General features: G+C 42.6%; 1 protein-coding gene across 7 annotated transcripts in view; it reads right to left on the bottom strand.

Moving 5' to 3' along the window:
• sdk1b (sidekick cell adhesion molecule 1b) overlaps positions 1 to 17,600 on the bottom strand; it is a 169,910-nt gene that overhangs the window by 19,964 nt on the left and 132,346 nt on the right. For all 7 annotated transcript variants that reach the window (XM_049721155.1, XM_049721160.1, XM_049721157.1 and 4 more), the window contains 9 exons: positions 13,212 to 13,352; positions 11,109 to 11,290; positions 9,150 to 9,265; positions 7,259 to 7,454; positions 5,590 to 5,688; positions 4,573 to 4,764; positions 1,563 to 1,684; positions 1,392 to 1,504; positions 246 to 396 (listed from right to left, as the gene is read on the bottom strand). In XM_049721155.1, the coding sequence (XP_049577112.1) occupies positions 246 to 396; positions 1,392 to 1,504; positions 1,563 to 1,684; positions 4,573 to 4,764; positions 5,590 to 5,688; positions 7,259 to 7,454; positions 9,150 to 9,265; positions 11,109 to 11,290; positions 13,212 to 13,352 (1,312 nt within the window). The remainder of the gene's footprint in view (positions 1 to 245; positions 397 to 1,391; positions 1,505 to 1,562; positions 1,685 to 4,572; positions 4,765 to 5,589; positions 5,689 to 7,258; positions 7,455 to 9,149; positions 9,266 to 11,108; positions 11,291 to 13,211; positions 13,353 to 17,600) is intronic.

The raw sequence follows: 17,600 nt of genomic DNA, 5'->3' as shown, positions 1-17,600 counted from the left end.
CCCAGAAACGCTAAATTTGATTGGTTGGCTGTTTAATTACATTACAGCTTTGAAAAGAAATCCTGGTGTTTGTTTCTTTCTTGTTACTTCTGTCCTTAAGTACATTTCAAGTATGTGTGCTTCTAATTAGGTACGGCGTGTGAGTGCCTTCACCACGGCACGAATGCTAATGAGCAAACACGGATAACAACCCGAGCGCCGCACGGATGATTCCCCATCAAGCAAAGTAGTTTGTATGCGAGTACCTTCCACCTGAAGCAAAGGCCGCTCTGTGTCGGAGACAACACGGTGAGGTTGGACGGGTGCGTGTCAGGGGCCGCCTGTAAGGTTTGGATCAGCCTGGAGGGGCTGCTAAGGGGACTGGAGCCCACGATGTTCACCTGCTGCATTCGAAACCTGCGGAGAGAGCACGAAACAACAAGAAAGGTCATTCGGCAGGTGGGAAATAAAATAAAGTTTGTGGAATTTTTAGGACAAGCCTTGCCGTCAGATTTTTTTTTTGTTATCCAGCTGATGGTGTTAATCGGGGAGTGAGAAATTCACATACATCACACCTTCAGAGGCAGAAGATATGGGAAAAAAAAAAGGTAAGGGTGCAATGATGTCACTAAAAGTGTTGTATCTCAGGGGATACACAAAACAATTTTTTTTTTAAGTTATCAGAAAACACTGATAAACATTCACTCTATGTTCCCTAAAGGGAACGAGGAGAAATGTGGAAAAGAAATTCCTTGAAAAGACACCCAATTGGGGGGAGGCAGTGCCCCGGCGGCCCCCCCCCTAGCTCCGCCAGTGCTACCCGTCTAGATTTCTTTTCATTATTACACTTGTTATTAAAGTTGACTATTATTGAATTACCTTCACGTCTTAATATGAACTCATCAACATAGTTTTACGCTCGCATGACAGTTACAAATGTTAAAACATTTCTTAAAGCGTTGCCCGTAAGTTAATAAACGTCAGGCATGGACGTTGACAGTTTGACAGATGATTTCCATTTCCGTGATTTCCTAGGAGAAAAATAAATAAATAAAAGCAGAACAAATTGGAGTTGGCCAAGTGTCGTGGCTTTCTGCTTTTCCTCCTCACGACTCTGTCCACACTCTAATGACTTTTCATCTCCCTTTCCTCATCCCTTTCTCTCTACCTTGCCCGCCTTCTTTCTTCCACTGCGCCATTTGGGGAGGAGGTAATGAGGATCTGCATGCTGTAGCTGTGAAGGTGCTGACAAACAAAAAAAAAAAAAAAAAGCCTCATCTGGAACTGTCTGTGTGATTTATCTGACTTCACTTTAGGCTTGCAATACAGCAAAAACTGCCAGAGAGTAACATTTGGAAAAGAAGTGTGTGTTTGTGTGTGTTCATAAATGAGATGGTGCGTTTGTCGTTTACCTATACTGAGTGAAGGGAGTGAGGTTGGGGATCTCCAAACTGTCAGCGCCGGCCTGGTTGTCCAGCTGGTAAACAACCCTCCAGGCGTCCTCGGCGCCGTCCTCCTTCACCACCTGTGAGCAGCGAGGATTTCGTCAAGGATCGTCAGGTTTGGAAAGGCGCAAAACCCACCTGGCCTTCAACGATCCATCGCGAGATGGCCGTCTTGCCGTCGGAACCGGGTCGGAAGCGCAGGGTCACGGTCCGAGGGCTGATGTTGGAGATGACCAAGTTGGAGGGAGCGCCAGGAAGTTCTGGAACACACAAAGTTCATTTGGATGGAAAGGAGAAACACTCAATTTTGTACAGATATTAGGATTCTCGTTTATTTAGGAGCGCAAACTAAAATTTTAGGAGAACGAGTAGAAAATTAAGGGGAGTAAAAAAATAGTGTAACTCGATATATCCGCCGGGTTGGGGACTTGTGATAATAAGTATGGCTCCATGGAAAACCAATTTGTTCAATGGTAAATTAAAAAAAGAAGCAAGGCTTTGGTAAAATGGAACAATCTCGGCGGGATGTCAATCACCTGATGTGTGATGTGGAATATGAATAATCTCGTTTCCGAGCCACGGGGAGGATTATTTTTGATGCTTCTACCTGAATATGAAATTACAAAGGTGCCTCCCTCGAGATAGCTTATTTTGTCTTGTGCTCTTTATATGTAAATAGGAAGGAGGAAATAACGACAGTGGTCAGAAAGCGGTAAAGGCTTGAACATTTGATTCGCTCGTATAATCTCGGTTGTGGGTATTTAGAAGAGAGGTAAAATGGTACTTTTCGAAAGTTTTGTCTGAACGTACACAGGTCGGGTTGCAAATGCTTACCGTGCAGGTTTGGGAAACGCCGACTGAACTGAAGTCAAGCCGCCCAAAGTTTGCGATGAACTATATGGCGTGACGATCCGATGCAAAGAAGATTAATGTCTGGCGGTTAGCGATGAATCAAATGTGCGGTGCAATGTAAGTTCGTCGGGGCCAGACAAGTGCGGGCGGCGAGCCTCGTTAATCACGTTTGACCCTCGTTAATTGCTCCATCCCCGCGGCAATAACGGATGAAGGGGAACTGTCAGCGAGCTCAATGTGTTGTGGGCAGCCGGGAGAAAGCCTTCACTTTGTCATATCTTTTCTTTTACACCTTGTACTGGCTTTATGTATGTAAAGTACACAACTTAAGTGGATATAGAAAGTCTGCACACCCCTGTTCAAATGTCAGGTTTTTATGTGATTTGAAATCATTTCAAAAGTTTCTCCGCTGATAATGTGACACTTGCGACATAATACTAGAATTTTTCAAATCTGCTTCATAGGGAAAGTAAAAAGAACTGGAACAATGCAGTTGCATAAGTGTGCACACCCTCCTATAACTGGGATAAGGCTGTCCTCACAATTAACCAAACTCCTTTGATTGGAATCAGCACACGCTCACGATTATTTAAAGTACCTCCAATTAGCGCCATATAAAGTTCTGATGTTCTGGTAGGCTTTTCCTGACATTAGTTGGCTTTGAAGCTTTTTGAAGGTTTTGTCCAAAGCGCTCATTTGATTCGGGGTGAATCAGAGGCACTTTAAAAGCTGCCAGGTGTGTGCGCTGACTCCCAAATTGGCTGCATTAATGATTGAAAATGTTTCAACATTTTTAATCTTGCTGTCATTTTTCTTTACCTCAAAAAACAAGGGGTGTGTAGACTTTTTATAACCACCGGATACTTACCTAACTGCATTATTAATGTAACCAAAAAAAATAAAAATAATAATATTAATAATAATTATTATTATGATGACGCAGACATTGTTGAACGACTGCATCTCTTGCAAAACATCATTACAAAACTTTTATGGGATATCATTAAATGCAGATGCACCTAATGTTATGGCTAGTGAACGCAATGTGTGAGACAATTTGCAGCGATTATATAATTGCGTGGTTTACTTCCTTCAATGGCATACAGAGCAATTATTTTTTTCACCAGTATTATCTGGAATACATTACACATCAGTGATACCCTTTTTAATTTGCACACCTCAAAGGAAATATTAAAAATATACTAAACTATTAAAAAAAGTCTTCCCTGACAGCTGCTGGAAAAAATGCCTGGCAGGCGGAACATTGGCAATATATGTACAAGCTTGTTTCTGTTAATAAAATGTCAGTCGGCAAGGCGTGTGGGAAAAAAACTATTTGATATTTGCAGATGCTCTAAGTGGTCTCTTGTGATCAGCTGTAATCCGTACGATTCTGCAGCCGCGTTATTTTTTAATGTATCCATAAATAAAAAGAAAAATACACACACGCGCAAATTCTTTGTGTATCGTGTGCACGTGTGCGACAACAGTAAGCCGGTATGGCGATGATGATGTTGACATCGGGCGTCTGGCTGTGATGAATGATCAAATGCAGTGAACTTCATGAATACATGAATAGAGATACAAGATAAGAAAGCGGGAATCCCAAGTCTCTGTTCATTCTTTTGTTCCGTTTGAGAATCTTTAATCCTTTGGCCCCTGTCTTTCTTTGACTAGTTTTGCTTTCATGAATTAATGAATATCCTGTGAATCTAAGAACTGTCTGCATTCATCTTGTTCTCACTCTTCCTGCTTTTATTCATGAATTAGTCATTGGAAAGTGTCACACACACACACACACACACACAAATCCTGCTTTTACACTCCTCTACCTCCTTGTTAAGTCTTCCTGGCTTTAGGACAAATTTTGCTCTGGCTCGTTATACTTTGCCAATTTTTTTTTTTTTTTTTTGATGACCTCTTGTCAGTCCGAGCACCGACATTTCAAGTCAGTCTGAATGACTGCTGATGATCTGAACAAGTGCAATCACGCTCACTCAGCAAGCAAAGTTCAGATGCGGCAAATCACAAATTCTGCGTGTTGGTCTGACTCCGACTGATTATTCAGGCGCAGTCAGGAACAACCGAGAGTTGGCCCCCGTGTATAAGGACATGAAGACAGATTATCAACTGATAAAGTAGGCCTGATTGATTGATTATGCTATTTTGGGTTAAGGGGATATTACTTACTATTGAAAATCCCTGATTTAAATACAAAATAATAAGAAACACAGTGTCATGATTTAAAGTAAAATTAAAAAATTAAATAGCCTGCATTCAAGACAGTCTGTCATACCTGGAGGGACGCCCGTGGAGATATTGGCCGACGTGACCACGCCCCGTCCGGCGGCGGTGAGCGCGGCCACCTTCAACGTGTAGGTGGTGGTGGAGGTGAGGCCCGTGAGTTGGTACTGCAGCGTAGAGTTGGACAGAGCTCGTTCTTCACGCCTGGACTGCACGCCAAACACCTCCCACCACAGCGTATAGCCTGTGGGGTGGGCATGCCGTGATTAAAGAGGTGCTTGTATATTGTGCCGGGCAATAAAATAGAATTTAAAAGAATAAAAATAAATAAATAAATAAAATAAAAATTCAGAATTTCTGTCTGTCCCATCACACTGTCACAGTCACACATTCCACTCTGGCAACTTCAAACGTGTGTCTGAAAGCCATCTTCCTGTGTTTGTGTGAAGCCCAGGAGGGAATTCGCGCGGTCCCTCGTGAGTCCCTCTGCTCACCGGGCGTGGGATGAAAAGCAGGTAGAGGATAAAAGAAGAAATATGGATTGACTAGGTCCTCTCACACTCTGCTGTGCAGCTAAGACAAATCCTGAGCGCCACCTCAGCTTGGTGTTGTTTCACCGTGGACTTAGTGCTGTAGGCGAATTATGAGAAGTGGAATTTTGCCGCCATTCCAGCCGGTGTGGCCAACCGTTACAAAGCGTGCTCTGCGCTGGGGGATTTTGACAGGTATCGAAGTTTGTTGTGCCATCTCCGCCAAAGGGAAGTGGTGGCCTATAAAACGGAGTTTACAAAACAGCGTCTGCACTGAGCGATAAAGATAACGTGCCGCTTCATTCCAGTGTCAACACATCTGGTCGGCATCAATAAAGGAACCAAACTATGCTCATATCTGCACCATAAAGACAAGGAGGTGCGTTTTGACCATGAGAAAGTACACACAAGAAAGTTCGTGTGTGTGTGTGTGGGAAGTTCCGTGCTGGTGCTAACATGAAAAGACAAGCTGCACAGAGTGGAGATTAGCAGGATGACAAATCGGTCACATAAAATGAGGGCAAACTGGGTGAACTTACCGGTAACAATGCCGTTCTTTTCTTCAGGCTCCGCCCAGCTGACTTGCACGGACGTGTCTAAGATTTTGGTGAAACTCAAATGGCGGACTGGCCCAGGTGCTGTAAAACACACACAAAAAAAATTTGGATAGAATACAAGCTACTGATGAAGTACCCCGACTTCAAGCCTTGGTGGAGGTCCAAATATTTTTGGAAAAATCTTTCTAATGTCAAAGTCTGTGAAGTCAGAGAATATTACAGTCGAGTAGCGAGAAGCACAAAACATAGAGTTGTGGCGTGTGTCTGCACATGCTATTATCACGCTGCCAACCAATCATGCTGCTATTGACCACTGCTGCGCTCACACACACACACACACGCTTGTCCATGCGTGCCGGCCATATTTCATCTCATCTATGGCTCTCTAAGCTCCTCTCCCAGCAGAGCGATTAAGCTATTCAGCTGAGACATTCAATAACACACACATACACACAAATACACACAAACACACACACACACAAAACCATCATCAAGCAAGAATTACACCCACCGTTAACCCTGCAACACGCCCAGCACCCGATCAATGCCCGTCAACGATTATGTGCATGCATGTGTGTGTGTGTGTGTGTGCATGGCTCCTCATAGCCAGTCTGCCACTCGATAATTGCTGCATGCTCATAATGCCTTGTCTGTCGGCCATTGGCCATTGTGTTTACTTTGACGGTGCGGCCGTGCGCGTACTCTACTTATATACAATTATATACAGTGCCGCCTTAAAATTTGAGTTGAATCTATGCTTGGAAGTGAAATCACTGATTTCCTTTGGCTTTGAAATGGCTTGAAATGACAAAAATACTGGCAACACACACTTTGCAATATATAAATAAAACGCCTTGCCTGAATTGACGGTGAATAGAAAATGAAATGTTCCTTGTATGCAATAAAGAGTGGAAAATGATTAAAAGAAGTGACCAGACTTAAATATTTGCTATTTGCAAAATCACTATGACTTAGGAGGCAAAGTTTGATCCAAGTCTGCAATTTCCCCTGGATCCACAGGACCAAATGGTAATATGATGAAATTAGAAGCTGATCTAATGAGACTGGACAGATAGAAACACCTGAATATGTTAAATGGGTTTTAGCAGGTTCAATTCAATTTGCTTCCAAGTGTGCAATCTGGATGACATGTTTGAGGTGGTTTATTTGTACTATGGCCACAAAATAGTTTTTGGAAATTTGATTATTTAAATTTGATCGGGAGCTTTGTGTCAAATTTAAAAGCAAACCCTCAAGAATTTGAACTTAAGAAATGGAGTTAGTAAGTGTGAACAAGATATTTTGGGGGAATATATTCTCTGTTATTTGCTGTTCCTGTGCTCAAGCCAAAGCCATGTCTAATATAAAAAATATAAAAAAGCTTTTGTGCCGTCTTGTGGCTTGTCGGGGCCACGGCTCCATGTTGACATGGATTTTTTTAAACCTCATCACTCAGCCTACGGCAAGAAAAACAAACCTGTGTTTGGCTGATTTACTGTATGTTACTGTATGAATAAATGAAGCGCCATCTTGTGGCAAAGAAGCAAACCCACTGGGGTTTGCCAAAACATTTGCATTATTAATAAGAAGAGTGTTTTTTTTTTTTTTTACTGAACCGGTACTTCATTCCCATTAATGTGTGTCTACTCACTGTCCTCATGTGTTTGGAGCATGGTGGGTGGGCTGCGTGGGCCATCTCCAGGTGTTGTGAAGCAAAGGATAGAGGCAAAGTACCAGGTGAATTTCTTCAGTGCACCGACCAGGCCCGTGTGACGTGAGCTGGGGTAGTCCGGGGTGATGGTTACCACGGTGACATCCTCCGGAGCTTGTTCGGGCCAGACCAGCAGCTACAGTTGGTAAAGTGAGAACGTTAATATTTAAAGTTCATCTCGACTGCCATCGGCATATGAATTCTCCTGAGATGATCCAGTCATTTTTCTTATGTGGGCAAAAGGAGTTCGCAGTCAGTTTTCGACGACAGCCAACGTCTTGCCGGCTCGTTCTCCTTCATAAATTTGCGGCAGTTTCACAAGATCCCAAACCATTCACTGCTTCATCTATCAAATAGCATCTCTCTACTCGCCCGCCCACCGACAATGAATTAGCAGACGGACGGGCGGTTCCAAACCCCCCCCCCCCCCCGTGAAAATAGCATTCTAATGGAAATCTAAACGATGCATTAATGCTATTTTTCTACCGGGTGCACACTTCCATTGTCATGGTACTAACAGCAGTGACTAATCGCTTCTGAGGTGAGATGTATTGTACTCACAGCGTGTTGAGATATCCTAATTACATTTTTCAGGTGTTGAACGATCAACGATTACACGAGCAAACTGTTGATAAGGCAAAACTAGCACATAATATCAATAATGAACACACATTGCACATTCCCCCCCGGGATACACTGGGCTCCATTAGATTCCATTTTATTGCAGCAGGGATTTTTTTTTTTTTTTTTAAGCAATCCCTTTGAAAGCCAAATTATTAATTACGAGCAACCGTGTCTACAGCCGGCAGCGCGTCGACAACGCTAATCCGAATGTGTCGATTTATTTGATGAATATAGTTAGGATTATGCGGCTTGATAGCGTCATCTGCAAATGGGCTGTTGGAATTCTAAAAGTAATCAAATAATAATCATACCTTGATTTATGAGTTTGATGTATCCCGAGACCAAGCTCCATTTACTCGAATATCGGATAAAATTTTCCCTATTGAAATGATTCAGCAGTCTTAATTGCGACTCGGCGGCAAAAGCTCCGATCAACAACTTGAACGTGCCACTGACCTCCATTTGGGGAGAACGACACCCGGACACTTTCTTGTGGCCGTTTTTATTCCACGCCTCAGGGTGCCGCACTGCAGCCTAGGCCTGCCGTGGCGAGATAAGGGCTTCTATTGTCGTTTATTATCGCCGTAGTACATTTTGGGCACAGTAAAAGAATGCTGATTTGGCATCCTGAGCATCTGATGGAAGTCTTCAAACAACCTCTCCCTCCCGCGCCAGTTTTTTTTTTTTTTTTTCCCAAAGGGTGCCAAAAGGGATCGGTCACACGGTTGCTATAGTTACATGTTGGATGTGGACCGCAGACACGAGGCGACTTGAATTCACTGAAGAGTGCTCATCACAAGCTGACATAAATCACAGCTTTGCCGTTTTTACCGGGCCAAGTTCACTTTTAAAAGGCTAAAAATCACACGGCATCCCATCCCTGCTTTTTACATCGCCGAAATGCGACGTGTGACTAACAGGTAGAAAGTTTTTGGATGGTCTTATCTGAATGAATGCGGGAAAAAAAAAGTCCAAGGGAGCGTAATATAATATTAAGTAACCTTTATAAAATTATAAATATATTACAAAATGATAAGCTGTGTAATTATATCCAGGCCAAAAGGGGCGATACTTGTGACCTTTGTATTATTAAAACGTTTCGCCTTTTAATGAAGTTTCAGATTTTACCATCAGGATCGACATATTCTGAAGGTTTTTCAAAAACTTTTACCTTGTCACCGTTTTGATGTCATCGTGATGCGTTTACCTTGTAACCCTGGTTGATGCCGTTGATGAACTGCTGAGGTGGCGGATTCCACGTGAAGCGGATGGTGGTGGAGTTGATTGCGACTACTTCCACTTCCTGCGGTGGAGCTGTGGGAACTTCATACACACAAGAACACACGCAGCATGTTTAGCTAGCTGTGACGGTTTGTCAAAAGGACAGGATGAAATGAAACACACATCAGAAAATCAGAAATGGAATAAACAATGCATAAATATATGCTGGTATTCAAATATGCGGATGGGGGAAAAAAATTGGGCATTGTAATTTTTTTTATTACATCACCTGAGCACTTTAGAAGAAAAACATGCAGAAAACTATAGAAATGTATATCCGTCCGAAAATAATCATGGTTACTTTACGTCCATGATTGTTCTTGCATTCTCCCAGAGCTGAACAGAAATGACTCACTTCTTTGTCCGTTATTATGAAAAAATACCTTTATTCCATCAAGACGCAAAAGCAAAAAAATAAAAATGGTAATCATTCGCAAAGTGCGTGGAAACTTTTAAGATCAAAACAGAAAAAGTGTTTGGAGCAGACAGTGATTAAGTGGAGGCGCCGAGGGACGTAGCATTTAAATGCCAGCTCATTTTTAAGTCTTATTATCAGTTTAATTTGAAAGCACAGCGCCTAGGAGAGATGTTAATATGGCTAACATGTTCCGAAGAGAAAGATTTCGTCTTACTACGGGAGTGGTCAGACGTTCCGGCGTGTGACACGAGTGTGTGGGCAGACGTTCCGGTGATTACACAGTAAGAGGTTTACGTCCATGCACGGGGGAACGTTGGAGAGTGATAATACTGCATGACGGGAGTGCCCTTTTTATATCATATAAGGAAGCCCCTGGAATAAAACGTTGAGTGAAAAATGGGAAAAGTGGAGAGGCAGCTACGAAAGAGCGAGTGAGACGGAGATTAATTGATGCTAAAGATGCTCTCCCCCCCCCCGCCATGCTGAGTGCACTCTTGGGGCCCGGCTTCTTAACCCCGGCAGCTCGTAGCTCCTGATAAAAGACTAAACTCGGTCCTCTGGGGAAATCTCACTATGCACGTATGCCAGAGTGCCGGAGAGCAGCAGCAGGAGAGAAATGCTATTAGAAGACAAGTCAGCTTCACATAAGACAGAACGTGACTCATCGAGTGCCTCCACGCCCTCCGAATCACGTTAATGAGCTACACTTCGGAGTCTATAAACCTGTCCACTTGGTGACGAGCGGGTTTACCGTCCGCTTTTAATTACAAAATACTTGAAACACAACAAATTGAAAAAAAAAAATGAAAAAATCACGTGCTTAAGTGGCTCCATCTTTTACGACTCTGAGCAAAGAGCATTTTGATTGGAAATTAAAAGCACCAAGCCGAGTTACGGTCACGGCGGAGCCAAGTTCCGACAAAAGGGCATCTGAACTCCCATAAAGACAAATTCATTGATGTGTGGTCGTTCAATTATGGTAAATATGCACTAGGCGCCCATCCGTTTTATTTGGCGCGTGTCCTCATTAGGATGGCGGGTGAGCTGGAGCCAATCCAAGCAAGAGGTGCGTTCAATTCTGACCAATGGTAGGGCTAAGCACAAACAAGTGCGCTAACACAAAAATGCTGGGCTGAAAGCGTTGGAAACCGGTCTTGGACACAAAGACCATAAGCGCTGGAGTCCCTCAGGGCTGTGTACTATGACCCCAGCATTTCTCTGTCAAGGCTTGACACGTTCCCAATTAAAATAGTTAAATCCTGATTTAAAATTATGATTAAAATTTAAATATATAATTAAATAAATTAAATAAAATTTAAATATATAATTAATCCAGTTTTTAAACTCAAAACGGTGTCGTTTGGTTACACTGAAACAGTTCTTGAAAAACTGTAAAGTGTAACATTTGAAAACGCCAGAATGGTTTATAATATTAAAAACGGTAAAACGGACATCGTGTATTCTGACCTCCTTGCAGCGTGTATTCGCTAACAGGACTGCTGTAGACGCCCAGGCCGGCGCCAGTATAGGCAGCCACTTGGATCTGGTACTGGGTCCAGATGATCAGCTCCTTTAGCAAACAGTAGTTGGTCTCCGGACTGCTGATGTTCTTCTCTTGGTAGTCACCTGGAAGGCCCGCTAGACGGTACCTTAACACACACAGGGACACGCATTGATGAGTCACATTATATTACTATTTTAATTATCATTAATTTAATTATTGACTCTTAAAGAGGAAGTGAATCGAAAGATCGGTCCACAGATTACAATTTTTTTGTGCATACCGTGTTAGCACTTTGCTATCGCTCTTCCATCGGAGCAAAAAGCAGCACTAATCTGTTTGCCAGTATCTTCATCCAGCGTCAAAATGTAACAAGATTGTTTGAACAGCTGACTCAGCGCTGCGGCGGACGTGCTGTGTGTCAAGCCGAGCAACCCGCGCGCACACATCAACAGAGTTACATCCACTGGGGGCGCCACTGGAGGTTGACAGGATGTTTTTATGCAGGCGGGGAGATAAACAGCTCGGATGGAGCAGGGGGTTGAACAGAGCCGAGGAAAGAAGAGAAAGAACAGAAGGTGGGGAGTGAGGAGATGACAAACTGGCAAAATAAAAGGGAAGGATAATCGAGGTGAGAAAGGAGGTGGGTGGCACCTCGTGTCCCGTGAAGCCGAAACGAGCCGGCCGAGGTTGTGCTTTCAGTGAAGTGGGAGCAGATTACACAGTGAATAAGGATTAAAAACAGGAGCTGCAATTATATGCAAATGAGCAGGAGGCAGCGGAGGGCAGTTTGATTGCAAACAGTGTGACACATTCGAAGCAGGGAGGAAGATGGCCCAAAAAAAAAAAAAAAAAAGATGGCGGTGTTTTTTTTTTTTTGAGAGGGCTTCTCCACCGTTTTTCTCACGAGGCAGCTTGGGGCACACTCTGAACTGGTCACGAGCGATGTCAAATATTTGTAATTTTTATGTGTGTATTTTTGTGTGTGTGTGTGTCCTGCTGTAAGTGTCTGCTCAGAACAAGAACAAGCTATAGAGTAGTTTCAAGGTCCTTAAAGTTACATACATATATGACCACTGTAATTATGGGGACTGACAAGAACAAGCTATAGAGTAGTTTCAAGGTCCTTAAAGTTACATACATATATGACCAGTGTAATTATGGGGACTGATGTCATAACACCGCAAATAGCAGAAACTAAACTGCATTTTCACTCACTCACTCTAACAAATTATAGGTATGTTTCCAGCCATGTACTGATTTCAATCTTGGACTATAATACATAAAATGAGCGCTAAATTACGTGTTCAATCACACAAAATGATTGCATGCTATGTGGTCAGCAGGTGTAACTGCGGTTTAGTTTGTAATTTGACTTTAGTCAGTCAAAAACTTTACATGACACACACACACACAGTTCAGTTATAGGCTAACACAGTTCAAGCAAGCTGCTGATTGCTTTATTATAACAAAGGCTGCATTCGGAAATTAATGGGAATGCTCTGCCTCCGAAGTATATTTGTTTTGATGCATACATAGTTACTGTTATGCAGATTGTGAGTAGATGTTGCACCATAATTGTGCCATGAACAATATAAACATGTAGTGGTGATAATATTTATATAAAAAAAAAAAGCAAATTTGTCCTCTGTAGTAGTGTATTTTATTTTTTTAGATGAACGCCAGTGTGTTGCAAGCATGCGATCATGAATAATACATTTGTGTAGGCTCGGTAGAAGAATTTTACAGCAACTAATACACTCGGCTGCACTTGTGATATAATGCTTTCCATAAACGGAGATTAGTTTTTAAAAATGCATACTGTGACGCTACTATATAATATATTACGGAATGCAATTGGCCATGTAGTTAATGTGGGCTTTAATAAAGGGTGCTGGTTACCGTCGACATTGGCAGACTATTGTTTTTTTTGTAGTTACGATAGAGAGGGTTGAAGAGGTGGGGTGGGGTGGGGAGGGGAGGGGGGGTACACAAACCAAACAATGGAGCTCAATTCACACCTATAGACAATTTAGAGTCTCAAACTGTATGCTTCATTCACATTGTACCTGAGCATATATCCTCTGAGGACTCCATTGAGCTGCGGTTCTGGAGGAGGCTGCCACTGGACCATAATGGACTGGTTTGTTCGCCCGCTTGCCACAATGTTCTTAGGGGGGGCACTTGGCGCTTCTTCTCTCAGCATCAACCTGACGTAGCATGAAAACAGAGTGGAGCAGCGATGCTAATTAGGGATGAGCACTTTGATATTTTCCATATTATTGTAGTAAAGTCATAAAGTGAAAACAAATTTGTTTCCAATTCAATTCAGGATATGACCAAACTTGGGACATAAAACACTCGTATCGTAAATGATTTTTCCCCATTGCATTTTTTCTTCATTAAGAAGTAATGACACACGATAATAATATACATAAGTACAATCGGGAAAAAAAAAATTAAGCAGTTTGTGCACATGATAATAATGCTCCAAAACTAATTATTATACCGTCTTGCCTAATGTTAATGGAATTTTCCATACTGTATAAATTAGCATTACGCTAAACAGACTTTAGCAAAGCTAACGGGTTTCTTAACGTGTAAATCACTTTTGCTTTAACTTTTGTTTGACTGTAAATTGAAAGTGGGAGTAGCAACAAAAAGCTTCTCCTTCTCAGGCACCTTGTGAAACTCTTGCAATGTATGACGACAAATCCCGTTACGTCATCCACGTAGCCTTTTGCTATTCTGCGCTCATCTCTCCCATTTTTCATTCTACTGTCACAGCCTTGCAGTGTCACACCATTCATTTGTTTTCCTTGTCTTGCGGTATTGTTCATTTACTTCAAACAATCACTGCAACAGCTACAGCAGATGATGATGGAAGTGCTTTAGCCATCATCCCCGGGGAGCGTTGTCGCTGACACCGGCTGTTTACGAGCGCCAACTGCAGATTGCCTCGTGTTTCGAGGGCCTGGCTGCAGACAGCAAATGCGCGTTTAGTGTATCGCCATCGCAAATTAAGATCAACGCGATGACTTTCACTTGCTTTTCGACATCTGTTTTGTTCATTCTTGATTTTTTTCCCCCCATTTACAATCTCCATCCGCCGAGAAAAGCAGCATTTACCATCAATACAGTACCCTGGATACATAAATATTTTGAAACCGACATACTAAGCAAGAATCTTCTTTTTCTTTCTTCAAAGTGAGTCTCCCATTTCTTGACAGGAAGAGAATGAGGAGCAGGAGCTTCGGAATAAATTTGTGTTTAAAGCCTGTGGGAGAAGTAAAACTATCAAAAAATCTATACGGCCTCTCTGCATCGTAGATTTTACAGAGAACGTCTGTTTATCGCGGAAAGGATAAACGGCCGTTCATTGTATCGTGACACGTGAAAAAGGTCCACGGGTCTCTGTCCTGGATGCTCAGTAGAATACTAAAGAAACAATAATCACAGCCCGCTTCTTGCCCAGAGTCCGCTGGGATAGGCTCCAGCTCACCCGCGACTCTAATGAGGACCAGAGGTATCGGAATTGGATGGGTCGATGTTTCCTAATTGAAAATAACCAACAAGCCAACAAATCAGAGGTCAGAAAGATTTGGATGTAGCGCTTAGCCCATATCCAAACACCCCGCTGTCCAATCACCATGTCCCCAGCTGCTTACTTTTCAACATTTTAATATCCGCTACCCTCATTTCCCCTGCATTTCTTCCACCCAATAAATCGCCTTTTTTTTTTTCCCCTCCCTACCTCCTTTGAGCTGTGGTCGACTCAAGCGTTTCATTTAAAAGTCGATACGCAATGTGGATTCGGTGCCACGAAAGCGTGTGGGCATTAAATGGTGAAGGATGACACAAAAAAACTTGTGTTAATTCCTGCAGTGTGGGGAATGACACACAAGCACACACACACACACACACACACGTAAATGTTCATCTCCTCCAGAAATCCATCCTCTTTTCCTTAATAGCAGGGGACAGATAAAGTGTGTCAAACAGCGTTCAGAAGAACTTATGAGCTAGAGTTATTATTCGGAAGCCGCGTACGCTGTTATGTATATTTTTGCGGGAAAGTGTTGGCGCCTCGTCGTCAGCTGGGACTTTATGATTCATGTTTGTGCGAAGTTAACGTCCCCGTGTTGAACCCACTTGACGTGAAATATTTACTTTTAAACGATTTGGGCGGGAATGAAGGCAATTCACGAGGTGTTTTTTTTGCTTTGGGGTGCAACAGCTTGTGTGTGTGTATGTACTTGGGTGGTGTGCTAATTTACATCATCGATTTCAGTCAAAAAAAAAAAAAAGATTGTCAAAAATTACATTTAGTTTGTTTCCAGATGGTAAACTTCAATCATCAAAAGCCATGGGGCTACTCTGTCTGGTGTCTATGCTAATTCCCCAGCTAATATCATGATTTGTTGTTAGTTGTTGTCAAAATCTTTCTTTTTGTTTTGTCTTATCTTGCCAATCAGGTTTCATTATCATCATCAACAATACAATAAACAGTGACATATATATCTATAACAACTTTACCTTTTGAAAAACTTTTTATTAGCTTAACGCTAACGTAAAACTGCTACTAGTTAATATTTGTGACATGGGACATGGTAGCTAGGCGAAATTCTGCTAGCTTAATGCTAACATAAAATCGCTACTAGTTAACATTTGTGACATGGGATATGGTAGACAGGCTTGTTAGCATTAAGCTAGCAGAATTTTGACAAAATGATGTGATTTAGAGGAATATTTTGGTGTTTAAATCTATAATGTGTAAATGTTTTCATAGCAAATGGGAGGGATAAAAATAAACGCAAAAAAATCTTTGCATCTTATCATTGCAGATGATTCCAATTTACCGTATTTTAACAAAAGTGCACATATCGCCAGCACAAAACGAATGGCTCAGTAGCTCGGAGCATCATCACTCAAGAGGGAGATGTGGCAAGTCATAATCCGTGCCAGGGAAAAGGCCATCGGATGTTGCGGCGCATCCTAAGCCGAGCGACAAATGTGTGTGTGTGTGCGTGTGTGTGTGTGGACACATATGCTTACTGATTATGTAAACTGAGCAGCTTACAGTAAAGCCACAAGCTCTCCCCCTTCCTTCTTTTTTCTTTACCCCCCCCGCCTCGACGTTTTTGGGAGTCATAATCACTATGATGGCCAGGTGGGGTCAACAGCGTTGGACGCCGAGCGAGGTTAACAAGAAGAAGGAGGAAAGCGGAAAGACAAGTGAAAGATGAAATAATTGAGGGCAAAGGACATGATGGACAAAAAAGTAAAAGGTTGCCAAAAACGGCCAGAGAAAAATGAAAAGTGATCAAGCTGTTCGAGGAAATTGGATGCTGGGGGAGAAAGCGAGAGGCCAGGAGGGATCACGCTGCTCCACCGTTAAGAAGTGATTTGATGACAGCGGCCCTGTTGAAGTTCCTCAGGTTGCACTCATCAGATTTGGACATCAAATATCTCAAATATGGCTCTAAACTCATCAAGAATGGTGTTACTGACGCATTTGGTTACGCCTCAAGCTTGGAGCTGCAGGCGAGAGCACCAAGAGTCTTTTTTTTGGCAACTTACACGCGTACGTCGCCTGGTTCCAACTGACGTCCAAGAGATTAAAAGCGTCGCGCGTGTGGTCACATACGAAACGAACGCTGATGAAGAGCCGCATCCATCTGCTCTGATACGCTGACCACCGACGACTTGTCCACCTGCCAGTCTCTCATTTGCGGAGGATCAATGTATTCTGTTCTCCGGTGCTTCTAACAACCTACTTTGCGCTGAGGAGCAGGTGGCCCGCCGTCGGACAGAACCGACGCACGCAAAGACGAGAAAAAAAAAAACTACTGAAGATTGGCAATCGACAAATAAAGGACACGTCTGCACAATTTATACTTAGTGTGTAACGATTCAAGTGGAATTTAGTTCGCTTCAGCTGGATTACGTTTTGATCCGACAAGATGATGTTATAACTGTGTACGCTTAAATTGCAAAAAAAAAAAAAAAAAAAAGCACAATATGTTCAAACTAAACTTCGTTTAGGTTGTTAAACGAATGCACTTTCTATCATTACAATCGGCAGCAGCTCCATTGCTGAGATTATATTTGGAGGAGCGACATCTGGCATCTGTCAATGGCCACATCTGTGCTATTGTGTGTGTGTGTGTGTTCAGAAGCACAATTGGAAACCACACCTCCCTCTATGCCGCCGTCAGTGTCCCGTCTTTTCACCCCCCCCTCACACACACACACCTGCATAACAATGGGTCCGCTTTTAAGGCCAAATCCACTCCCCCACTTTCACAAAAAGGCCGCTCGCTTTCCCCCCAACCCGCTGGCTATTAAATTCCCTGAGACTGGCGGGGAAATAACATAGTACATTTCCAAACAGGACCTGATCATAGAAAGGTCTGCAACTAAAGCAAATGGATTTTTAACAGCAAACCTTCACATTT

This window comes from Syngnathus scovelli, chromosome 5 (assembly GCF_024217435.2).
Source record: "Syngnathus scovelli strain Florida chromosome 5, RoL_Ssco_1.2, whole genome shotgun sequence".
In the NCBI taxonomy this organism is placed as follows: domain Eukaryota; kingdom Metazoa; phylum Chordata; class Actinopteri; order Syngnathiformes; family Syngnathidae; genus Syngnathus; species Syngnathus scovelli.
Note: the sequence above shows the minus strand (reverse complement) of the source record. Positions and strands in the feature narration are given on the sequence as shown.